We start from the raw sequence: 23124 nt of genomic DNA, 5'->3' as shown, positions 1-23124 counted from the left end.
CCTCGTCTTTCCTGTAGGATGATCTCACCTGAAGAACACATTTAACTATTTTTTCCTCATCCAATCCCTATCAGAAAATGACAGTTGTTCACTCTCTTGAAAATATGTTAAAAACCGAGACATGATTGTCATTTTAAAGCTAATGTCCCTTCATCTTATTTGTCTCTTTAATATTCAAATTGGGCAAATTGTTAACATGAATTATATTAGAGATTTTTTTTATTTTCTCAAAGACCAACAGTGCATCAAACTGAAGCAGTTAATATGTCATTAAAATAAGATTTTATTTTATAGGAATTCATCAGAATTAAGAACATGCATACATATTTCTGTACATGCATGCACTTCTTTCTTATTTCTGATACTCAGCTTGTAAAACTACACTACTACACTTTCATAAACCCTCATATCAAACCCAAGGAAGCTTTGAACTCCATAATTAGGTTCTGAAGTGGAAAAGGCAGCTCCTGCTCAGCTTCCTGGACATGATTTAGCTCGTCTTCAACCGTTTCCTCTTCGGTGGATGAGTCCATGCTGTGAACTTTGACCCGTTGAGGAAATGAACGGGTGTTAGAATGACATGCTCTCTCATCTGGAGCTAACCTCCTCGTTAGGAGAGTGCCATAGACGTGTCTCAAACCAAAATCACAGCTCCTCTATAACACCTCGGCACTGATCGTTTTTTTTTTTTTTCCCTTCTCAACTTCTAATACACCTGTTCTCACACAGTTATGCGCGCACACACACACACACACACACACCTATACACATGCACACACACCTAGCCCGACTGTCATCAGATGATCTTCAGAATTGAGCTTGATTTTTCTGATTTCTTGGCGTCCTGTCAAGGCGTCTGACAGTGTTTCACCACAGGCTCGCTGTGTCCCAACATTCGCAGCTCTTAATTAGATTTACTGCATGACTACCTGACCACCTGTTTCTTTGGCTCTCTTTCTGGCTAAGAGAAACACATTAAGCTGCACAATTCTCAGTAGCTATTTATTCGTGTCAGTTTTGTTTTTTTTGCAGCTTCAAAGCAGAAGCGAAATAAATCTTAATAAACTTGAACCGACAAAGCTTGGCAACTAAAACACATATTCCTCTTGAATATATTAAACACTACCATTTGTTTTCATTAAATGGATTATTCTGCTGTTTTTTTTTTCTTCCTGATGATTAAATGTAAAAGTAAGATTTGCCTGAAAGAGTCTGCTATATTTAAGCTAGGAGTAATCATGATAAATTTTTTTTTTAAAAATCAGTGAGCTTGAAAACAAAACAACTTAATCTGAATATATTTAAAAGTTTCTGTTTGTCTGATAGTTCTGATATCTTAAAGAGAAAATGTTAGAAGATTAGAACATGGCATTATAATTACATATTTAATGAGAATAAGAAGGGGAAAAAATGGCTGGTGGTGTGTTGCACAAAATAACTTCAATAAAATAAAGTTTCATCGTATGACATGGCAAATCAAAATTGAGTCTTTTCAACCCTAACCCTTCATCGGATAAAGTAATTGTAGGCTAGCTACCAAAAAAGCTAATGCAGGTCCACCTGCAAATCTACGTCCCGGTTTGGTTGAAGTGAACTCTGGTGCCATTTGAATGGCAAGTGTGGAGACCTCTCCAAAAGCAGGAAGTGGACAATAGAGGATGGCATTCTGGGTAAATACATACAAAACAAACATGGGAGTTTAGCGCTAGTGGGAGAAATGGCTCATGGTCTTTTGCCAAAGACAAAAAAGAAATCCTACAACTGCTAAAAACTCATGCCACTCCATTTTTGTCTACATCTTGTGACGAAGGAAATTGCATTACAGACTTTGCCATGAGTCTCCTCTTGATATATATTTGAAAAGTAAAAAAGAGAAAGAAGCATATACAGGACACAAGTCAACACCAGTGAAGTTTGCCTCTACTCCTGCAGAAAGGGAGAAAAACAAAACGAAAAACCACAGCAACAAATAACATAAGCATATATTACAAAAACAATTATAACATCACTGACAATTTAATACAAGCACTTTGAATTGCCTTGTTGCTCAAAATGTGCGATATAAATAAAATTACCTTACAAGATGTATTTAGTACTAACTAAATACATCCAACATAGAATGCATCTGAAAATCATCTAAATCCAAACACCTAAACATTGCCTTTGATAGGCAGCACTCCATTAGTTCCCATACTTGTAATTTAAAACTGTACACATTTTATGGCAGTCAATCAGTCATGACTTTCAATTTTAGAAACATTCAAATCATTCTTTTTTAGACCTTGGTAACAAACTTCTCACCTACTGTAGGCGTTACATAGATGTTCAACTGTGAGGCATTCTGGAATCTGGATTCTGCTGGGCCTTTTGTTTTCAGGGGTCCAAAGAGTTCAGTACTTTGAACCAACCAGTTTAATCACGAATGCTTCAGTATTCGAAGCCCCCTTCATTTTCTGCAGTATAATTTCCCCGCTGCCCACAGCATAATGTTTGCAGTTTGACACAAATGCTGCCTGGTGTGGTTATTTAGGCCTAACAGGCGCTCAGCGTGCTGCCATTTGTGGCATATTACTCTTGATTGGACCTCGAAAGGCGCAGAGGTGAGAATGTACGTTCAAAAATGGGTTCCCATTTTCTTTGTGGCTTTCCCGCTCACCACCATGTGTTAATCACAGCTGCACGCCTGCTTAGAAAGCCTACAGTGCACTTTGTGCTTAAAACTGAGGTAAAGAAGAGGTGAGGAGAAGGTATGTTTGACCTAACTTGTAAGTAGACTCAATTCTAACCTTTTTTTAGTGTTTTTCTGTGCATTTATTTATTTTTTTTACCTAATTTGATGAGATTTGTGATCTTTCGCCTCAGTGAAAGCACATGAAGAAATCAGAAATTTTCAGCTTCAAAAAATAAAAGTTCTAATTTTGTCTCCACACACCATGCCCCTCCCCTCCTCACCCTCTCTCCTCCCAGAGGCGCAGAGATATTTTTATCCTCCATAAAGCTCAAACGCTAATGAAGCATTGACGACACAAATACATTTCCATGATTTTTTTTTTCTCCCCCCTCATCTGGCTTCTCCTGCCGTAGTTGTGACACAACGAAACCTTCCTTCTTTTTGGCTCTAAACTGTCATCCTACATGAGTCAAGATTACCCTTAGTCTGGTCTTTACATTCCAGCAACAATTGTACGATTGTAAAATATCCTTTTTAATCAGGTATTAGGTCTTAAAAACCTCGAGAGGCGGTGATGTGAGAGGATTCCTTTTACTTCCAGTCCCTTGGCGTGTTTTGACAGCGTTACAAAACGAGACTCGCATCTCCCCTCCAAAGCAGTCCGACAGTTTACTCGAGATAGATTTTTCTCGTGAGGGAAATGATGAAAGCTTTTGTCATTTTATGAAAGGACATAGAGACTTTTTTAAATTAAAATCTAATAGTTTAAGGTCTAGAGATGCTAAATTCAGAAGAAATTTAGCATCTCCAAATCACTCCAAACTTGTGTGATTTTATCCTTTCGCCCTCTTTGACAGATGTATTTTTGTTCAATGTGATGCAATGGTCTGTCACCAACTTTGATGTTTTGCAGTTGTTGGCCCTCTGGTTCAACCACATAGCTGCCGCATTCCTTGCAGTACATAATATCTTTTCTTCGACAGTAATCTTGGGGTTGAGTTGGGACTTGGCAATGTGACAAACCCGTTCTATAGCACTGTATTTCCAACATCTAATGTGTATTTTTATGGCTTTGTTTCAGAAAAAAGCTGCTTTTCTTTTGGGCTATATCTCCATTTGTCATTTTGTCCTGCACAACTACTTGATATGGTTCTTTTTCCATAATAGCTAGAATAATTTGCCAGAGATGCCTTATTTTTAAAGTTGAGTCTTTATCTTTTCATTTCATCCTTTCTTCTTCGGTTTGTTAATTATTTTCTTTTGCCGTACCATAGTATGTACATGTGATGTATGAAAGAAAAGGGACACAATGCTTTGTTACTAATTGTCAACACTTTGTCAACACTTCGACTAGTAACAAGGTCAGGAAAAAGGAGAGGGAAGAAGGTCATCTACGTTAGCTTGACTTTGATAACCATAACATGTAGATGTGTTGCAGAATTCCGTGTATTTTGGTTCAGTTTATAAAAAGGCGACTCACACACTGGCTTTCTAACTCATCAGTAGAGCAGGTGTTTAAATTAACTTATCAAATCATCATTTAATGATAATCACAATATAAACATCAAGTATGTAAACATAATACTGTAACTGACTGTTCTGTTTTTTATGTGGGAAATGTCTGTGTGTTTTTTTGGTGTTGAATCCTCACACATTAGTGGAGCTGTTGTCAGTCAATTCAATGGGTCTGTGTGTAGCAAGAAAAAAGAAGAATTCAAGTGGTTTTTAGTTGTTTTTCCGTGTCATTTTTCCTTTGCTGTGGCGCACTGCACCAAACTCAGGGTTTTCCCCAATGTATTACAAGCCTGGCGGGCCACCAGTCTACCTGTGCACCCACCAGGCTTAGCATTGCTTTTGCTTATTTATTTAATTTTTTTTTTTTTAATGTTTGCATTTTTTAAGACTTTTTAGTTGTCGTTCAGATATTAATCTTCCAATCTTCCAATAGCACATAATTATCAAGTGGTATTTTCAAATTTTCTGTCAACTTTAAACATTTTTTAACTCAAACATGACAGGCCGCTGGATGAATGACTGTCAAGCGCCCCAACCACAAGGGCTTAGCAAGTTTTCTGGGGGAAATCTTGCTAAACTCATAATACATCTCCAGTGTTTTACGCATGTGCAAAATTTCTGGGTGTAAACCATAACATCCAATGTGCCTATAGCTGCATTTCGCTAAAACAGCCCCACCAACTCTGACTATTCTTATTTCTTTGAATTTGTGTAAAATCAAAACACTTGGTGAATGTACTTTGAAGGCGTAAAATGGTCCTGACTGACTGCGGGCTGTGTTGCGTTAAGGGTTTGGTAACTGAGCGAGATCTTAGCCGCTTGAAAACAGGATTAGGATGGATTAGGGAATTAGACCTGACAGTTGTTAACCTGCTTTAGGCTGACCAGTGTCACAGATGGGTCACTAAGTCATGAGGATTGTTCTAAATAAACTTTGAATAGGGGAAGAACTGTGCCAGACGTGGGAGGAGGTCAGGATTTGGCTCCTGAAATCATAAAGATTAAATGGCTTCTCTTCAGTTTATGAGTTGAGTTTTTCTTCCAGCATCTATCCGCCACATCTGGACTCCCACCTTCGGCCCCTGGCTTCAGTTGTCCAGGCCATCTGGGGTTTTGTAATTCCAACAGCATTTTTTTTAAGGGTTTAGATTAATGAGAATGCAGCCTCTGTGACAGGCGTAGCGCTCTCCACTTTCTGCCTTTTCAGCTTTTGGCCCTCACACACAGCAGCTGTTCACATTCACTCAGCCTACAGACAACCAGAAGAAGGCAACCGAGGCCGGAACTCATACCTTTGATAAAATATAAAGAAAACATTAAGAAATGTAGAATTTCAACTAATTGTGAAAGTTTTAATTATCCACAGGTGCATCTCAATTTGCCGCATCAGTTACCATTTATCAAGAAAAATATAAGAATTTAGAATTGTATTGTCGACAAATTTCAATTTGTGATGTTTAAATGAAAAACAAAACTAACAGTTTTATCGGAAATCTTTATTTTTACTATTTTCTCCACAGTTTGTTCCATAAGAGCATCGATAAATATCAGGAACTTTGAAAATATGATCAAGTACAGTAACTGTGCAGTTAAGTGATATAAATCAAGCATATTTTGATTTAATTTATTTTCACATTTTCTGAAATACAGATCTGTTTTAATTTTGTTCTGTTAGAAAGTCATCTGCTCATGTTTTTCTTTTTCTTTTTTCAACCTTCGTATTAGATTAACAAAACCTTAATAGCACAAGTGGATTAGGTTTGTGGGCTGATTACAGTCTTTGTGTTTGTAATTAGTCTGTGTAATTAGTTATGTAATGTAATGAGAATGAAAATGGTGAGATGGAGTTTCATTGATGACATCCGGTGTCTGATAGAAAGATCCAGACTTTAATTTAGCAAATCAGTAGGAAGGATCATATTTTAACACACTGAAAGATTTCCAAGAGAATTTATTGCTTTTTAAAATTTCCACTCTATGGTTCCCTGTTTGTTTTTTTTTTTTACATATACAAAAAGAGGAATTTGTCTTTTTTGTGAAAGTAAGAGAAAAGTGTAATAGTTTTCTTTCAGCCAGCTGACCTGTAGTGTGCAGCAACAAGTACGGGAGGTATAACTATACTTTATGCTCAACACAACAAAAATAAATAAATAAAAAAATCTGGCATGTCATTGTAAGACCTTTAATCTGTCAGAACAGTGTGATGGATTATTCAGCAGTTTTAAAACCTTTGTGAAATTTCACTTTAAATTTCTCAAGTATTAAATTTCGAACACTTTCATCTTATTGAGCTTATCCCTGTATCTTGTGTTTCACTCCCTCTGTTTCACTCGCATAGACGTTTTTTGTTTTTCTCGCAGCCTTAAACCTGAGGCCAGGAAGTGTGTCCATGGTAACTTCAGGAAGTAAAAAAAAAAAAAAAGGAACCTCAGTTTGTTTAGCCTCAGCTCGGCCTCCGTGGAAGTTCTCACTGAATATGTTGTTTTCTTCCTCACTTAAACACTCAGATGTATCAACCTGCCATGTTTCTAGTCACTGATAATTTTGGACTCAAAGTTGCAACAAACATGCTGTTTGCATTGCATATTGGTTGATGAATTATGCTAATAAATTGCAGTTTGGGCAGAATCAGGACAAATCCTGGTAACTGGACAGAAAACTTAGATTATTCTGGTAACTTTTCTTTTTTTCATTGACCTTTAACCTCTTGCTTTTTCAAAGCTGTAGACCCCCTCTCCTCCCAACCAAAAAGAAGAATAAAAAAATAAGGAACATCTGTATGCAGGACACATCCACACAGTGTTCACAGTGTTGGTGTGTGACTGCCTGTTGTGTTTGTGTGCTGCTTGGAAGGATTGATTGTTGGCCCTGCCTACACAAACTCCTCGGCAATGCCGTTTTTCTTTAGCTCCGGGGAAAATAGGAGGGCGTTAAAATACAAAAACGTGCATGTAAACACATAAATTTACACATGCAGCTGCGAGTCAGTACATAAACGAGATTGCTGAGCATTAAAGGTTGTCAGGTTTAGATCCTCAGTATATTGGTGTGTGCGTTCTTGTCATTGTTTGTGCAGACGCAGCAGTAAATCAGCTTAGCGGCTGATAGATTAGGAAACAAAACAAAAATCTGATTCCATGGTGGCAGCTGCAGGATTGAAGAATCGGTATATGGAATAAATACCAATAACCGTTCAGTGATATATTTGGGTTGTCCAAAGGGAAAAAGAAAATCGTCTTAAGTTTAAATGACAAAGAAAATATTCAGGCCATCAAGTTTGCACCAAATCGAAATATAAATGTGGCAGGAAACGTGAAAATCTTCAAGCTATGTTGCTGGATACCTCAGAATTTTATTACCGAAATCGTGTTAAATGAGCCTTATTGTCTCTTGAAGGAGACGATTTACGAGCACTGCCTGAACTTTGTCCTTAAGCCCTCTTCAGTAATCTTTAATCAGCATCACAATCAGCTACTGATCAAGTTTCATTGTGGCTGAATTTGGGGTTGTGTGAGGCTGTAATTGACCAACACGGTCAATCAGAAAACATGCTGTTTGAAAAATGTTAAATTGTTCACTTCATTGTGTATCCCATCAACGTTAGTCTGGTATTTATAGCCTTCATTAGTCTACATATTAGCACCGAATAAAATCAGTGGGGTTGTCGATTAGGAATAGACATTTCAACTTTGTTTTATGGCAGTTTTTGATTACACATAAAATGTTGCTCATAAAGTTGGAATGATTTTGTTTTCATAGATACACATTTCTCTTGTTGAAGCCAAGACTATGTGAAATCTTTTGAAGATATCGATCGATATAATATCAAGACCAAAAAAATAATATTTTTTATGTGAATTAAATTTATGGACAGCTGTGTATTTGTGCTGTTAAGAAATGAAAAAATATATATTTCAGTAAATGGCACTCACTGTTGCCAGGATTTTTAAGGCTAGCTAAATATTTGGCTAATGCTAATTTGTAAATACCAATATGAAAGAAAATTTTGAGATAAAAGGAGGAAAAATGGTTTGATAATTATTATAAAAGTTGACTTAATATTTTGGCTATGACTTAATAACTCTTGGCCATGACCTGCTATCTTGTAGCCACAACTAAATATCTTGTTCCCATGAGTTAAGTCATGGCCACAAGTTCTTTTTTGTCTGTCTCCTATGTCACCAGAGGGGCTCTGTAGTTTCCCTTTGTGTACAAAGAAGACAAATTTGGTTTTGAAGATGTTTCCGATTGCAAAAAAACATGGGCAGTGATAGTTTAGTCACAAAAAGGAAGTCCACCCATCCCATTAAATACGGTGACACTGTTTTAAAGCTACAGCTGGCATCAGTTAAGCATCCAAATGCACATTTAATCCAAGCCTTCACTGATTAGACATCAGCTCCCAAAAGAGCAGGATGGCAGGAACGTTTCATATTCTGAGCTCTAAAAATCTATTACAGTATCTAGATGGCGTTTCTGTTGGAGTCTGTTCATCAAAATCAAAACAAGAAAGAAATGTTTTAGTGCATATCTATATAGCTGGATAAATAGATTTAGCAGCAAGTGAAAAAACTGTTGCTATCCTGCTTCACATAAAACCAGTTAGATTATGTCGTTTGCTAATACATACCAATGTAATTTTAGTTGAGAATCTCGTATTTGTACATCAAATATCTATCAAAAAAACTGCATACAGCTCACGTAATTGCTGTTATTTATACATAATGTCATATAATTGTGAAAGGCCTTTTTGTGATGGAGCTATTACGTTGCTTGGTCTTGACCCAGAAATCCTATTTTTCTGAGCTACATGTAAGAGTTTCATGGTTTTGGCTCGTTTGTCTCCAGCTGTTCGCAAGGTTTTAATCCTCGTTTCGTTTCTTGTCTTTCAAGCCCGCTTCGCTTCTTTCGCTCAAGTGTTCTATTTATGCCTCAAACTGCAAACTTCAAAGTTTTCCCTCAATAAAGGAGCAAAACAGACATTTGCATCGTGACTTTTCTTTTACCGATTGGTGAAATGAAGCTTCGAGATGACAGCATTGGGCCCATTAAAGGAGACGAGTGAAACATTTTCAAGTTGGTGGATAATATTAAAAAAAGTAAAATAAAAAATACAACCCAAAAAAAGTCTGCATCAAATGCTCTATTTATATACACGGCAAATCTTCTTTTCTCTTCAGTGGAAAATGGGCCAGTGGCCTATATTCTCCGGTGCTTCGCTGCTTCTCGTCAGATTAGCGCTTCCTCCTTCCCTCTGTTTTTCTCCTTGCCTTTCTCCTGCACTCTCGCTCTGGGCTTTTGAACTGATAAGTGCTGGCAGCCTTTGCTGCCTCATTGGACACGAGGCCCTCTTTAAGGACTTTTTCTTTCTCCTTTATTTTTTTTTTCGTCCACCCCCTCCCCACTCCTCACCCTCTCGTGATGTAATCCAGCACTCAATATCTACTTTGGCTCTTCCTCTCATCCCTGTCTTTTCACCGTCCGGGCCGCTAGTGTAAACGGCGACGGTTTGCGACGAGTTAACCCTCTGCTGAAGCACAGGGAATGTGCAAAAACAATCAGGACATTTGAGGAAGACGCACACAGAGAGGTGAACAAAAACCAAGCCAGCACAAGTATTTGGATGAGAGGGAAAACAGAAGCGTTGGTGTTTTATCAGGTGTTTCGATCTGTAACGTGGCTGTGTCACCAAGAGAAAGAGAGGCATAAAAATACTAATGGTCAGAAATCAATTCTAATGTCTGATCCTTGTAACATGATCCCACGGTGACGCTTCAGTGCTGTCCGCGCAGGACACTTTGTGGGAGAAAATTGTCATGTTCATGATGAAAATGGCAGCTGTTGAGAATACGGCCTGGCCGTAATCTCTAGGCTTTGTATTTGACCTTCCAGTGACAGTGGAATGTTTTAATTTGCGGTGCGCGTAAACTGCCGTACCAGATGGCAGCGTTCTGCTGAGTCCCCGGAACATGACATCTTGAATAAACGAGCAGCAGAAATGTCATCCCGCATGAAAATCCGCATTAGTCAAGTTTTACAGAAAATAGATTTCTGCTTTTATCCAAAAACAAGTGCTTAAATATTGTCTGAATAAAAAAAAAATAGTTTCTCCAGTGAATTAGAGGTAGGACAGAATTAAGGGTGTGGTAAAACATTAGAAGCAGTTTAAGGGGAAGTATTGATGTTTTTGAGCTTTAATATTATTCCCTCATCAGTGTTGCCTTGATTCTTTCATGGATGTTGGAGAAATCCTTTAATTCCCCGATTACCGATTGGGGGATAAGATCAGCTTCATGTGTAAGTATTGACCAATCATCAATTTCCTAAAATTAAGGAAATTGGCACTGATAAATCGGCTGGCCAGTAAATCAAATCAGTGCAGTCCTAGTTTTTAAAAAGCTAGAGGGATTAATTTAGAACAGGGGCGTCAAACTCAGTTTCATTTTGGGTCATATCAAAAATCTGAACGTTCTTAAAGGGCCGGTTGTGCCAGAATGTAATGATAAAACCCATTAAACTGTTAAAATATTAACAAATAAATATTAATAAATCTTCCAGGATTTTGCGATTGTTTTTGTGGGGGTTTTTTTGTAATGTCTAATTGATCAAGTAGTGCTAATTTTGAAATATTTGTGAGGGATATTATGATATTTGCTCTAATGTGTGACCTTAAATGTGACTTTTTATTCCTCGCTGAATGGACTTTAATTTGACATCAAGTATGGCTGAGGCAGCAATCAGTTAAATCCAATGTTTTTGACTGATTTTGAGAAAAAAATTCAATAAAATAAGAAAAATTTGGGTATCTGTTGATTTTGTGTGAATGTTGCAGATTTGTGAAAACCTGGAGGGACTTATTGATATAATCTGGAGTCTAGAGGGCCACATAAAAAACTTCAGCGGACCAGATTTGGCTCCTGGGCCTTGTGTTGACACATGGGAATTAAGAAGTCATATATCTCTTACGTCATTTTTGAGTTATTTAGTATTCTCATAACAACTGAAGTTAACATAGTTACTTTATTGTGCTTTAAAGTTGTGTCCTTTAAGAAACAATGTCTCTGCTGATGACCATGTAATTTATCTGATGTGTTTTGCTGTCACTTTTGGTTTACTTAGCTCTAGTTTTAGGTTGAGACAGGTTTCAAAAGAACTGCAGGACCTCTAAAAACCGAAACAGGAACCAAAACAAACCCAGGAGGAGAGTCAAAACGAAGCTTTCTCTCTTCTGTTAAAGCAAGAAAGGATGTACAGCTGCTCGCTGACGCCGTGCTGTCCTTCTGTAGCTCAGAGGGGCGCCACTTTTGGACACACAACAATGCGCAGCAAAGGCTAGTCAGGCCCCACCGTGCATTTCCTCTACTTTAGCTCTCGCTACCTGCAGGAGGTATGGGCTTGTTTGATATTTTACAGGAGACACACAGAGAGGCAGGCGGACTCGGTCCAGAGCCAGAAACAGATCGATGTCTGAACGCCAGCTTGGTCGGTTGGGTTTTTCAGTGGTTCACACGTAGCTAGTGGAAGCCGTACAGTGTGGGGCTTTTTATTACGTTATGAGACATTGCTTGTAACCCTGTGAGGCGTGAAAGCAGGAGGTGAGCCCATGGCGTACACATGGTTGTTAAATGAACAACACGGTGGCAGAGGGGTCAGGAATTTTCCCGTTACTTTAATGACAGTGGTTCTGAAATCTCTGCATCCTTTTGTGTCCTGTCAGAGCATTTAGTGTAAATTGCCAGGAAGAAATATGATACCAATTATCTTTATCTCTTTGTTTCTCATGAGAGAGATATTGCTGACAGCAGGATAAGTTCAGATAGGTTTCAATAAAGACACTTTATCTCCTTGAACCAATGAACAGCAAGTCCTCACTTTATAGTGCTTGTTTTCATTTAAGGGATTATTATCTTAATGGTGAGTTTTTTGGGGGAGGAACTTCACTTTGGTATTGAGTTACCTTGTTCAGTGTTTGGCATATGAGCAGAAACAACTGTTCCATGTTATTATGGTACAAGTGTACAACTGTAATGTCAAAAGATTCTGAATAATTTAAGACTTCTATTAATCCCAAAAAGAAATTAAATATTGCTGCAATTAATGGCATCCAAGTTTCTTCAAAGAGTTGCAGAAAATGATGTCTTTAGGCGGGAAGGATCTCCTGTAGCAGTCAGTGTTACAACATATCTTAAAAAGCCTCTGAATGAAGATACTGTTGCTGTTGACAGTCACATGACTTCAGAGGAGACTATATCTGCATCATAATCTAATGACTTTGAAATGGTGTCAGCTAGATATCTTTAAAATCACGAGTGAGATCTTGCATTAATGTCAGGTATTGAGACAAAATTTAGAACCAGAATTTTTAAACCAAACAAGTACAATTTCAATTTCCAAACTCAGCGCAATTTGATTTCAGTGTCTGTTTTTATTATAAACAAAATGACAAGAAACAACTCCTTACCCATTACGTGAGTCCAGAAACATTGATTGGTCAGCCAGGAAAATTATGGCCAACTGCCCAAGACTTAGTGGGTCTGGCGGAGCAGCTCTGACAAGCTGCTGCACATGAAAATAACATCTGATGGTGTCCTAGTGTCAGAAAAGGCTGTTATCAGTAGATGTTGGTGTGTGGCTGGATGACAGTGTGGGATCTTTGTGGAAAAGCCTGTACAGTAGTCATGTGCCGATAGGAAGTGTCACATGTGAATGCATGTCGTCACATGAGCAGATGAAGTTCTGCTACATTAGGCTGCAGTGAACAGCATAATAAGTAGGCGGAATCAATTTGTACATCAATTTTAACTAAGCACAAATGACTGCAAGTAAGTCAGTTCAGTAATGCTCCTTTTGCTTGTAATTCTTCCTTGCAGTGGGTTTTATAATCAGAAAGAAAGAAAAGCAAGGCAGGTGGCCTCATTTAAATACAGTTATTTTCAGCAATATGTTCTATTTGGCTGGGTAAGACTAAGAGATGGATATGGAGAGAGATTTTTACAGTAGATATTTGGTTCCTTCTGCCCCTGTGAGCTCCTGGTCCTCCTACTACGTTGTCTGAGAAACTTGCTTCACTTTTTTGTCATCAGAATGACAAATTTGGCAGAAAGAGACGTATTTCGACAGGGGGTAAGATGACTCAAACAGTGGTTTTTAAGTGGCAAGGCCTGAATTAATAAACATGATTACGTCAAGTTATTATGTAAGGGCTGGAATAAAAAGCTGGGCCGTTTCAGAAGAGCCACCACCATACTTAGAGGACTCGTTCGACGCAGTTCATGGGTGTTGTGAAGATGGAGAGTGGGTGGGACTCCCACTCACTGCCTCTCAGCTCATCAAAATAAAAACAGAGAAGTGAACAGAAAGGGAAGAGAGACAATGTGAGGTTGTCAAAGGCCAGGATAGATTTAATGAGCATGATGGAAACTAACTGCTCTGAGTTGAGGAAACCGTGAAGGGAGAATACAGAACAAGGTAGGAGAGAGAAAGGAGACGGTGTCCTTTATTACAAGTCTTTACTTTGGGTTTATACCAGGTATGTTAGAATATCTTTCCCTCCATTTTAATGAGTCTGTTTGGTGCAAAATAAAGCATTGAACTTTGGTCATTAATGATGAGTATTTAAAATAGAAAAGTTTAAAAAAGAAAAATGTCACCAAAATTAACCATTTTTAGGGTAATGGTTTACAGATAATGAAAGTCCAAATTGAGTTTCTGTGGAAACTAGAATATGGCATTAGACTAATAAAAAGAGGGCTTTATTATTGAAATACTGATCTACTGAAATGTATACTGTTAAGTCTATTGCTGGTTCAGTTGTCACAGATTTTTCTGTGAAACGACACAATAAATTGAAGCTTGGGAAGCTGAAATACCTAGGTGCAATCTGACTTGACATGCTACTGGTTGGCATTTGCAAAGCAGTCAATACAGGAATGCCTTTTTGTTTCTTGGCATTTATTAGCTGTACCTCCAAGAGCGAAAATAAGGAAGTCTATAGATGTTAGGTTCTACTGTCGTGCTAAAACAGTTTCCACTGTGTGAAGTAATGCATATTATGGTATATTTGGTGTTTGAACTGTTAAACTAGGAAGGTAGAATCATTTTTAGAAGGGATCTCAAGAATTTGCAGATTTTTGCTATTCCACTCAATACTTGGTCAGTACAAGGAAAGGTCAGGCAAGGAAATGGAACTACTGCATAAACAGTCTTCACAACCTTCAAAATAAAAGGTTTGACAATTCCAACGTCTAACTAGCTGAAAAATTCCTAGTTGATAACCAAAACTTCAACACAGATGTTGAACATCATTCAACAGAAAGTTTACTAAATACTACACCACTATGAACGTTTTATTTTTTTTAAATACAATAATTAAATAACCTTATGATTTTGATAATATTCTAATTTATTGAAATGTGTCTTTCTTAATATGCATAGTGTTGTAACACGTAACAGCCTATAATAAGCTATTGTCCAACTAGTGCATTGCAATACTGATTTTGTAACTACGACAAATTTTAAGATATTATGCAGGAATACTACAAAGTAAAGTTGAGGCTTGAGATTTTTGGTGAATATATTTCTTTTAAGTCCACATTTTCCTGGAAAGTAAATTCCAGCAGCTGAATAACTAAGAAGCCCGAGGAAGATGAGCAAGAGGGCCGACAGCTGAAGTAGACAAAAACACAGTATGTGAACGAAGAAGCAAGAGAATGGAGATCAATAGATCCGGAGAGCTGGCGAAGGGAACCCAGACGCTCTGTTCGGTTGTTTTGTTTGGAGAACAGTAAAGACGAGGCTGTGTCTCTTTCCCTGATCGCCGTCAGAGATTTTTCGAGCTGCTTTCCCGGTGGTTTGGTTGCTATGGTAAAAATCTAAAGGCTCGTCTCCATGCTGAAAGTCCAGCGCAGTTGGCCAGAGTGTTTGAAGAAGAGTGCGTGTGCGGGTGTGTGTGTGCATGTATGCGTGTGTGCATGTGTTTCTTTTTTTGTCTTTCTATCTCTGTGAGATCATATGATCGCTACGTCTTGACAGTCCATTGATGGCCACTTTTAAAATACCTTTGTCCTCGCATGTGTGTTCTTGTTTTGACAGTTTTCTGGTTTGAATTCCAAATTATTATTTTTCTTTTTTAAGCCAAGTGCATGCATGAATCTGAAAAAAGGGTTACACTTCCTGAACTCAGAAGGACACGCTTCTTTTAAAACGTTAGTCGTGTTAGTGCAGGAGCTTTTACTCTTCAAGTAATGAAGAAGGTGCAAGGTGAAGTAAATAATGGGAATATAGTGAATGGGGGGTATCCTTTGCCCTGTCGCTAGGTAACTGTCTCGAGGCCCAAAGGCAAAGCCAGCCCTGGTCTCCATGGCAACATCATTGGTGTGGAGAGTAAATGGAGTTTTCATGGTTGTTGTCTGAACTGGATAGTGTCTCGTATACATTACTACAGACAGACAAGCGATCAGATCGACTTTGGAACCGAGTGGATGGAGGTTACATTATGTTTTCACACTCTGTCTCGTGTTTAATTAAAAACACAGATATTTATTTATCTTCTGATTTTCTATTCCCAAAGCCCATTAGAGGTGACCACAAAGAAAAAGAGAGAGATCATAAGGTGGCAAACAGCATGAGATGCTTGTGTGTGAAGATCTTATGTCGGAAAGCAGCAGACCATTAAAGGTGGTTTAGTCATTTCAGCGATGGAGTGGAAGAGAGCTGCTTTACTCTTCAGTCATCGAAGCTCTTAGATTCAGAGAAGGGGGGCAATAAGTGCACTTTTATTAAATGAAAAGATAAAACATGTTTTGAAACATGAGCCATTTTTACCTTGCACTTTGTTAGTGACTGAAAAGTAGAAGTGGAGAATACAGTGGCATCAACATTATCCCTTGCATGGTTAATCTAAAAAGCAGTTTTTAATGTTTCAGCTAAATGGAATGAATTAATAAAGTGCTTTTCAAGACTTGTTGAACAGGGCCTAGAAGGGCAGTAGCCCAGGGTTCCCAGGTTTGGAGCGGGGCTATAGATTTTGGATGTTTTTATAATGAATGCATGATTTACATTGTAGCTTACTATAAAACTAATAGATGTATGTTTTTTAAATATTATTATTTTTATTAATGCATACGATACTCAAACATTAAAAAATTCTGAACTTATAGAACATCTTTTTGGATTAACATTGTGCCGTCTTCCATGGGATGTTTTAAACCTGTGAATTTGTTGGCCTTCCCATTAATGTTTCGTAATTGGTATTAATAAAATTCTTATTATAAATGTTTAATTTTTTGGGTAGGGCACCAAAACTGGCTTTAGCCCAGGGCCCCTCATCCGTCTAAATCTGGCCCTGATTGTCAGTATCAGCCTGATTTCTGTACGGATATAAATTTACTAGAGAATACACACAACAAGGCTGTATCATTAAAGCTAATTGCTGTGTTTGCTAATATAAGATACTAAAGGCATTTACAAAAATTAACTCCAAATCATTTGAATTACAATAGCTGAATTTGAATGATTTCTTTGGGGAGGGGGGCACTAAGCTACCTCCATACCTGCTGAGCAGCTCATAAGGAACTTCTAGAAAATGAGTCAGCTGTCACAGCTATTTCACTTTGTAATTGTAATTTCACTGACAGTCCTCCGCTCTATCACACACACAAGGCAGGCCGGCAGCATAGACAGCGCAGCAAGCAGGCAGACAAAAGCATGTTTGTGTTCAGGAGAATTTCAAGCACAGTGGGTCTCTATGTATGGAAGCAGTGTCAGGCTCGTCCCAGAGAGGCCGGGGAGGATGGTGGGGGTGTAGCTGGAGGGGATTTCACAGACTCTTTTCCTTCCAGCAAGACTACAACAATCATTTAAAATGTGCATTGATCCTCTTATTTCATTTTTATTTATTTATTTTTTAATGTTGTGCTCATGTATGCAATGAAATTTCAAGAGAATATGATCGTTATCAGTGGGAGCGAGGATGTTTTTCTCTACTTGGAGTTTATTCCATTATATATCAGTCTGTCCACATTTTCATCTTTAACAACAAGTTTGAATGTTTTGAAATGTTTTATTATATTACTTAGTATAATATTTCATCACATAAGAGATTGCTATTTGTTAAAGTAAGGATGGCAACCTTTTTATTACAAGCTGTTGTCAGGCAACAGCATCCCAGAGACTTTCAATCTCAGTTTGTCGATTACGGAATGTTTGTTGTGGCAAAATTGAGTTCACAGAAAAACACACGTCATGCAATATAATATACCGATGGCGGAGATGCTCACTCACTTTTTTTCCCATTATTTATACATCTAGCAATTTTATAGGAATGACTCATAAGTTTTTATTGTATCGTTTATCGGTATTGTGAAAATTTATGATTGTGATCACAGTTTATAAATATTGTTACGCTAAATTGCAATTAATGCCAGAATACTCCAAAACCTGACAATATTGTCGGAGTTGTTACGTATACAATATTTTTCCATTGTTGGGTCCATCAATAAATATTATTACATTTTAACATACCAATCAAAGGCATGTACTGTACTGTGTGTAATATATGAGGTACAAATCATACTTTTTTATGTAACTGCTTATGTTTTTTAGGATTAGTATTTATGTTTGCTATGTTTGTGGAACTGCTGAGAAGTTGTCAATACCTTTCTACCATCACTTTTATCATCATCACAATAACTACCACACCATATCATGATAAAATTTTAACTTCATTAAAGAGTATGGACATAACATGACAGACTTTGATTGCTGTGGGCATCAATTTCCAACATAGAAATTAATCTGAATTCAATTTGTTTTCAGTGGTTCCACAACATGCAAAACCAGTGGAATAAACATCTGTGCCTCACTGTTAAAAAAATTTCTTTGAAATCCTGATTGCCATAGCAGACCTTGATTCTTATGCCACACTTCCAGGGGGTCTGACTTTAACGGAAGAAATGAGACCCAAACGGTGTGTGTGAAGTGAAAGAATATCCATCTCTGCAGTTTTCTCATAACTGCAAAGCTCAGCATGAAACTTTAAATATAGCTGGATTGCTTCACCTCACACCATCCACTCCTGCAGGGCATACTGGTTTAAGGCATGGCTGATTCAAGTGGTTTACACTGGTGCGTAGGGATCAGAAGAAGAGGCAGGTTGCAAATTTAAAGAGGGCAACCATTCGAAAACTACTTTTAGTTGGTCCCCTCTAAGGACACTGATCACTGTGGAGCATCTGCCTCAATTTCAGCACATCATATCATCTCAGGATGAGTTTTTATTTTTTCTGGGGACGCCACTGCTTGAAGCATTACAAAACTTGTTTGGCATATCTCCAGCAGCTGGCAGAAAGAGAAAGTTATGAAATGTCTGTTGAAGTAAAATCTGTGATAAACATTGGAAAAGGTGAAAAAAGAAGAGCAAGTCTTTTATTATTAAATGACATAAACCTGTTTAATTCAAGGCAGAGAAAGAGCTAGAGCAGCATGATGTGTCTGCACAGTGAAGTAGGTAGGTAGATGAAAACCCAATGTGTAGCCACTTCATGCGTTGATGCGCTTTTTTCCCCCCTCCACATTCTCGTTAAAAGTACACAAAAGCAGTGGCAGTCCATTGTGGTGCAAAGCAGGGGGCGCTCTTGGCGACCTGAGACGAGAGTAGAGGCCTGAGGACACAACACACACTCTCACACACACATTCTGTCATCGAAGGCAACAATTGCCGAGCGTGTGTGTACACACAAAGGAACGCAAGCCCCCGGTTGTACTAAGGTGAATGATACCAGCCTGTCCCAAGCAGATGAATGTAGTATTCAAAGCAAGGACAAACACACACGCTCACAGTAAAATGCATTGTCATCACAGAGCTCTCACCCCGAGGCAGGGACTGCGGATCAACCAAACTAACCAGTTGTTTTAGGCACTATGTCTGATTCTGTTGGTTAGCTTAGCAGCTAATTAGCAGCTATTTTGTTAAGATAAAAAATAGTGCCACAGGTGGCCCTCTTGTGGCGGCAGTAGGGAGCTTCGTTTTTATGTAGGTCACACTGCTCGTCATGCGTCTTCTGGGTTTTCTGTATATTTCCTCTATTTGTGACAAGGCTGAGTGGATCAGCAGCAGACTGAGCTGAATGCCTTTGCCTATGATGCACCACTGCCACTGCTCGCCAGCTGCATGGATGCCAGAGAACGAGGAGGAAGGGGGGGATTGGTTGGAGTCGAGTTGGGGCTGGCGTTTGTGACGAATGACATGGAAAATTTGCTTAAACAAGGAGGCATATGGGAAATTAAGAGAACAGGATTGGTTCTGATCTAAGATCATGGTTATGCTAGACTAAAAGCAGCTGTTCTGCTCTGACCTTAAGCACTTCCACAAAACTAATCTGCCGCCTCATTAGGTCCACCAGGGGCCGGAGGACTGAGTTGCTGAAGCAGCCGTGGGCCGTGCTGTTTTTGTCTTTTCTTTTGTGCAGACAGTGTGCCGGTTGGTGTGTGACAACAGAGTCAAAGACTTGAGCAAGAGATTCTCATGAGTAGAAACATCAAGGTTTCATGACCTAAAAGCAACAATTATTCCAAAGACGGATAAAACAGTAATGTAATTTATTGCATTTGTTAAACTATAGCAGGAAGTTGAATTAAATACCTCTGTCATTTTCTATTCTTTGTGTAGCTATAAAGGGATTACATTTTCTTGTTACTTAGGAAGACTATCTTGGTATTGGTGTTCCCAAACACTTGTTGATGGTCCATTAATCAAGGGTATCTAATAAGCATATCAGGTACATTCCTTTTTAAATTATGTGGAATTATCAAGGACCCTTTTTCAACAAATACTCTGTATTCACATAACACTGTTTACATCTTTATATTATCTTACAGACAATGTTTTAAAGTTCAGGTATTCACTTTACCCATAGGAGGGAGATAGAGTACAGCAAAGGTTTCACTAAAGTTTGGGATACTGTGAGGTCAGAGGGCATTGAAGAGATTCTCAACCTTGTTATTGCTGTCAAAATTATATTGATGTATTTTTTTAGAGTTTTGGATTTAACTTCTAGTAAAAGGCATCAATAATGTGTTGTTTTTCTGGCAATAAAACTAGGGGGAATTGTAGGATCTTGCCAGTTTAATTGAACAAGCCTAGAACACTGAAGCCTTCCTTTGTTGTTGAGTACAATCGATCTGCCCCTTGGGTTTTTCTTAATTAAAGTTCCAACCTGTGTTTTGCTCTGGTTGGTCCCTTGGATCAATCTTTTTCTTTCAGCTGCCTTTTAAGAAAAACATTAAGCAGGCCCACATAAAAGAAGGCATTTGTGTTTTGGCTTTTCAGGGCTCACCCTGGTAGTATGCTATTGTCATTAGTAAAGACTGTTTTCCACTGTGGAATCTGGGAAGTCGGTGGGCTGTGGTGTACGTTTCAATCTGCCTAACAATCTTTCTTCTTCTCTCTTCTTTTATCTGTTGACTTTGAGCAGACCATGGCGGAGTACACCTCTTTGCTCAGCGACCTGTCTGAAAACATAACCAACGAGGACTTGGAGCAGCTCAAGTCAGCCTGCAAGGAGGACATCCCTGAAGACCAGAGCAACAACATCACCTCCTCCAAGGAGTGGTTCAGCTACCTGGAGAAGAACGACAAGCTCGCCCAAGGTGAAAAAGCTCAAATTCCAGAATTTTTACAGTGCCCGCCTTGTTTATGTGATTTACCTTCAATCCACCTTGGTTAAACGAACAGATAACCTGTCTTACATCGAGCACATCTTTGAGATCTCTCGACGGCCAGACCTGCTGACCAGGGTGATAGAGTACCGCACCACTGTGCTCAAGATCTCTGAGGATGATGAGATCGACACCAAGCTCACACGCATCCCCTCCGCCAAGAAATACAAAGGTAAGCACATTCTGGAAGCGTGTATTCAACAATGTGAGAAAAAAAGTTAGACATTTCTGGGACTGGTTTCTTGAGACTTGTCCTGTTTTTGATTTTTATTTTTTCTCGCCTTCTTTCCTCCTCTGTCCTTCTTCACGGGATCCGCAAATTGATTCCAGCAAAGCACCTTGAAGGGCATCTCTGTTCCTGAAATACACACAGAGGAGGGACAGGCAGGGAGGCGGCTTATGAACGAGAATCTTTGGCATAAGTCTGTTTCAAACACATAACACCTAAGGGTGGTGTGGCAATAAAAAACATCCTGGCTTGTTAATTACATTTAAAGTCGATGTGTAAAGTAAATCAGTCGCCTCAGTGTCAGGCATAATGAAATACAGAGGCAGGCTTTAAGTGGCCAATGCTAGGTGTTGCAGCTGTGTCCCAAATATCAAATTGGCTTTTATTTGAACAAAAGATTTCTACAAAAGATTTCATTTATTTAAGCACCTGTTACCCATGCCTCCTCTGCTTGTATCTCCATCCAGGTAGACAAAGAGCAAAGTTAAGGATTATCAAACTGAGAAATGAAAGGAGCAGCAGTGTTCCAAACAAGATCACTGTCTGCCCTCTAGTGGTTAAACAAAGCAATCGCAAGAATGAATTTGTGGTTTTTGTTCCAGTTTTCTCTGACAGGTTTTTGTTTTTTTGTCTAATAAGTTTCCAAAGTAAACTAACTTAAAGCTATGCAGGTGATTATTATGTGAAAACCCAGTTCTAAGTTAAGCCTCTAAAGCAGATGGGGATATAAAAAAACTCTGAAAAGCAAGGAACTTAGTCTGGTGACAGAAGGAAATTTGTGTAGTGTGGGGTCTTTTCTCAACATTTATTATGAAATTGCAAACTTCTCACTTTTCTTGTTTCTAGTTTTGCACACAAAAATTGAGCAAACTCTCTGTCATGTGTTTACCTGGAATAAGCTGCTTATCATACCAACAGAGATTCTAACTTTCATAGCTCTTTTGAAAAGCCATGAAAACTTTTCACCTTATGAAATGTATGCTGGACAATTTTAGAGCTCTATGTAACTGTGACTTTTTAAAATCATTGCATACCTTAAAAACAAAAGCTTGGTCTGTCAGTCAAAAGCTTTTTCACTAAAAGTAGAGCACTTAATGCTGCATTATGGAGTAACGCTACAATATGTTATAATGTGATAAAATCAGGCTTTGAATTTTAATAAGACACCATTTAAAACTCATTATGTAATAATCGTTGCAAAGTTTCTTGAAATCCTTGAATGCATCTTGAATCATTTTTCCTTTAACAACATGTAGGTTAATACTGAAGATGAAAAGGCAACTAACTGACCAGAAATGCATCATTTATTGCCCAAAATTTTGATTCAAATGCACATAGGATCTTCAACATGATAGAAGTATAACAATTAGAATGAACACAAACTGTTTGTGATTTTTTTTATGGCATAATGCACCACAAAATTACATTATTTCTAAAACGAAAAAAAAAAATACACAAGTTCTGCATTTTGTAATCAATGGCACAAAATGTAATAATGTTATTATGGATTTTATTACATTTTGCATCAATTATTACATAATGCGGTTTCAATGATTACATTTTGAAGCGCATTTTATATTACATTATTACATAATGCAGCGTTAAAGAGCTATTACATGAAGTAGTGATTCTGGAAGGAAGAGAAAGATTCAAGGAAAGTGTTGACTTGTTTATTGTTTATGTTGACAACTTTCTTTCTCTGTCTCCTGCTCTCTCCAACTCACTCACATCTGGAAAAACAAAGACATCATCCGCCAGCCCTCTGAAGATGAAATCATCAAGTTGGCGCCTCCTCCTAAAAAGGCATGAGGTCAATGTCCGGAGTCCCAATCTTGGCACCTTGATTTCTCCACTTCCGGCACTCAAATCGTCCAACCAGCCATTTTCCATCAGCCCTGTTAACCACTCCCACCTCAGCCTCCCCGACACCATCTCCAGACACACACACGCACGCACGCACGCACACACACACACACACACTCTCCCCTACCAT

At 38.4% G+C, this 23124-nt stretch overlaps 1 protein-coding gene across 1 annotated transcript in view; it reads left to right on the top strand.

Annotated features, from left to right (window-relative positions):
• Nucleotides 1-23024, top strand: part of pea15 (proliferation and apoptosis adaptor protein 15) — a 48621-nt gene extending 25597 nt beyond the window's left edge. The window contains exons 2-4 of the mRNA XM_007573952.2: nucleotides 20659-20833; nucleotides 20919-21074; nucleotides 22876-23024. Of these exons, the coding sequence (XP_007574014.1) occupies nucleotides 20662-20833; nucleotides 20919-21074; nucleotides 22876-22940 (393 nt within the window). The 5' untranslated portion in view covers nucleotides 20659-20661 and the 3' untranslated portion in view covers nucleotides 22941-23024. The remainder of the gene's footprint in view (nucleotides 1-20658; nucleotides 20834-20918; nucleotides 21075-22875) is intronic.
• The last annotated feature ends 100 nt before the right edge of the window (nucleotides 23025-23124 follow it).

The sequence above is a fragment of the Poecilia formosa genome, unplaced genomic scaffold (genome assembly GCF_000485575.1).
Source record: "Poecilia formosa unplaced genomic scaffold, Poecilia_formosa-5.1.2 Scaffold341, whole genome shotgun sequence".
Taxonomy (NCBI): Eukaryota; Metazoa; Chordata; class Actinopteri; order Cyprinodontiformes; family Poeciliidae; genus Poecilia; species Poecilia formosa.
Note: the sequence above shows the minus strand (reverse complement) of the source record. Positions and strands in the feature narration are given on the sequence as shown.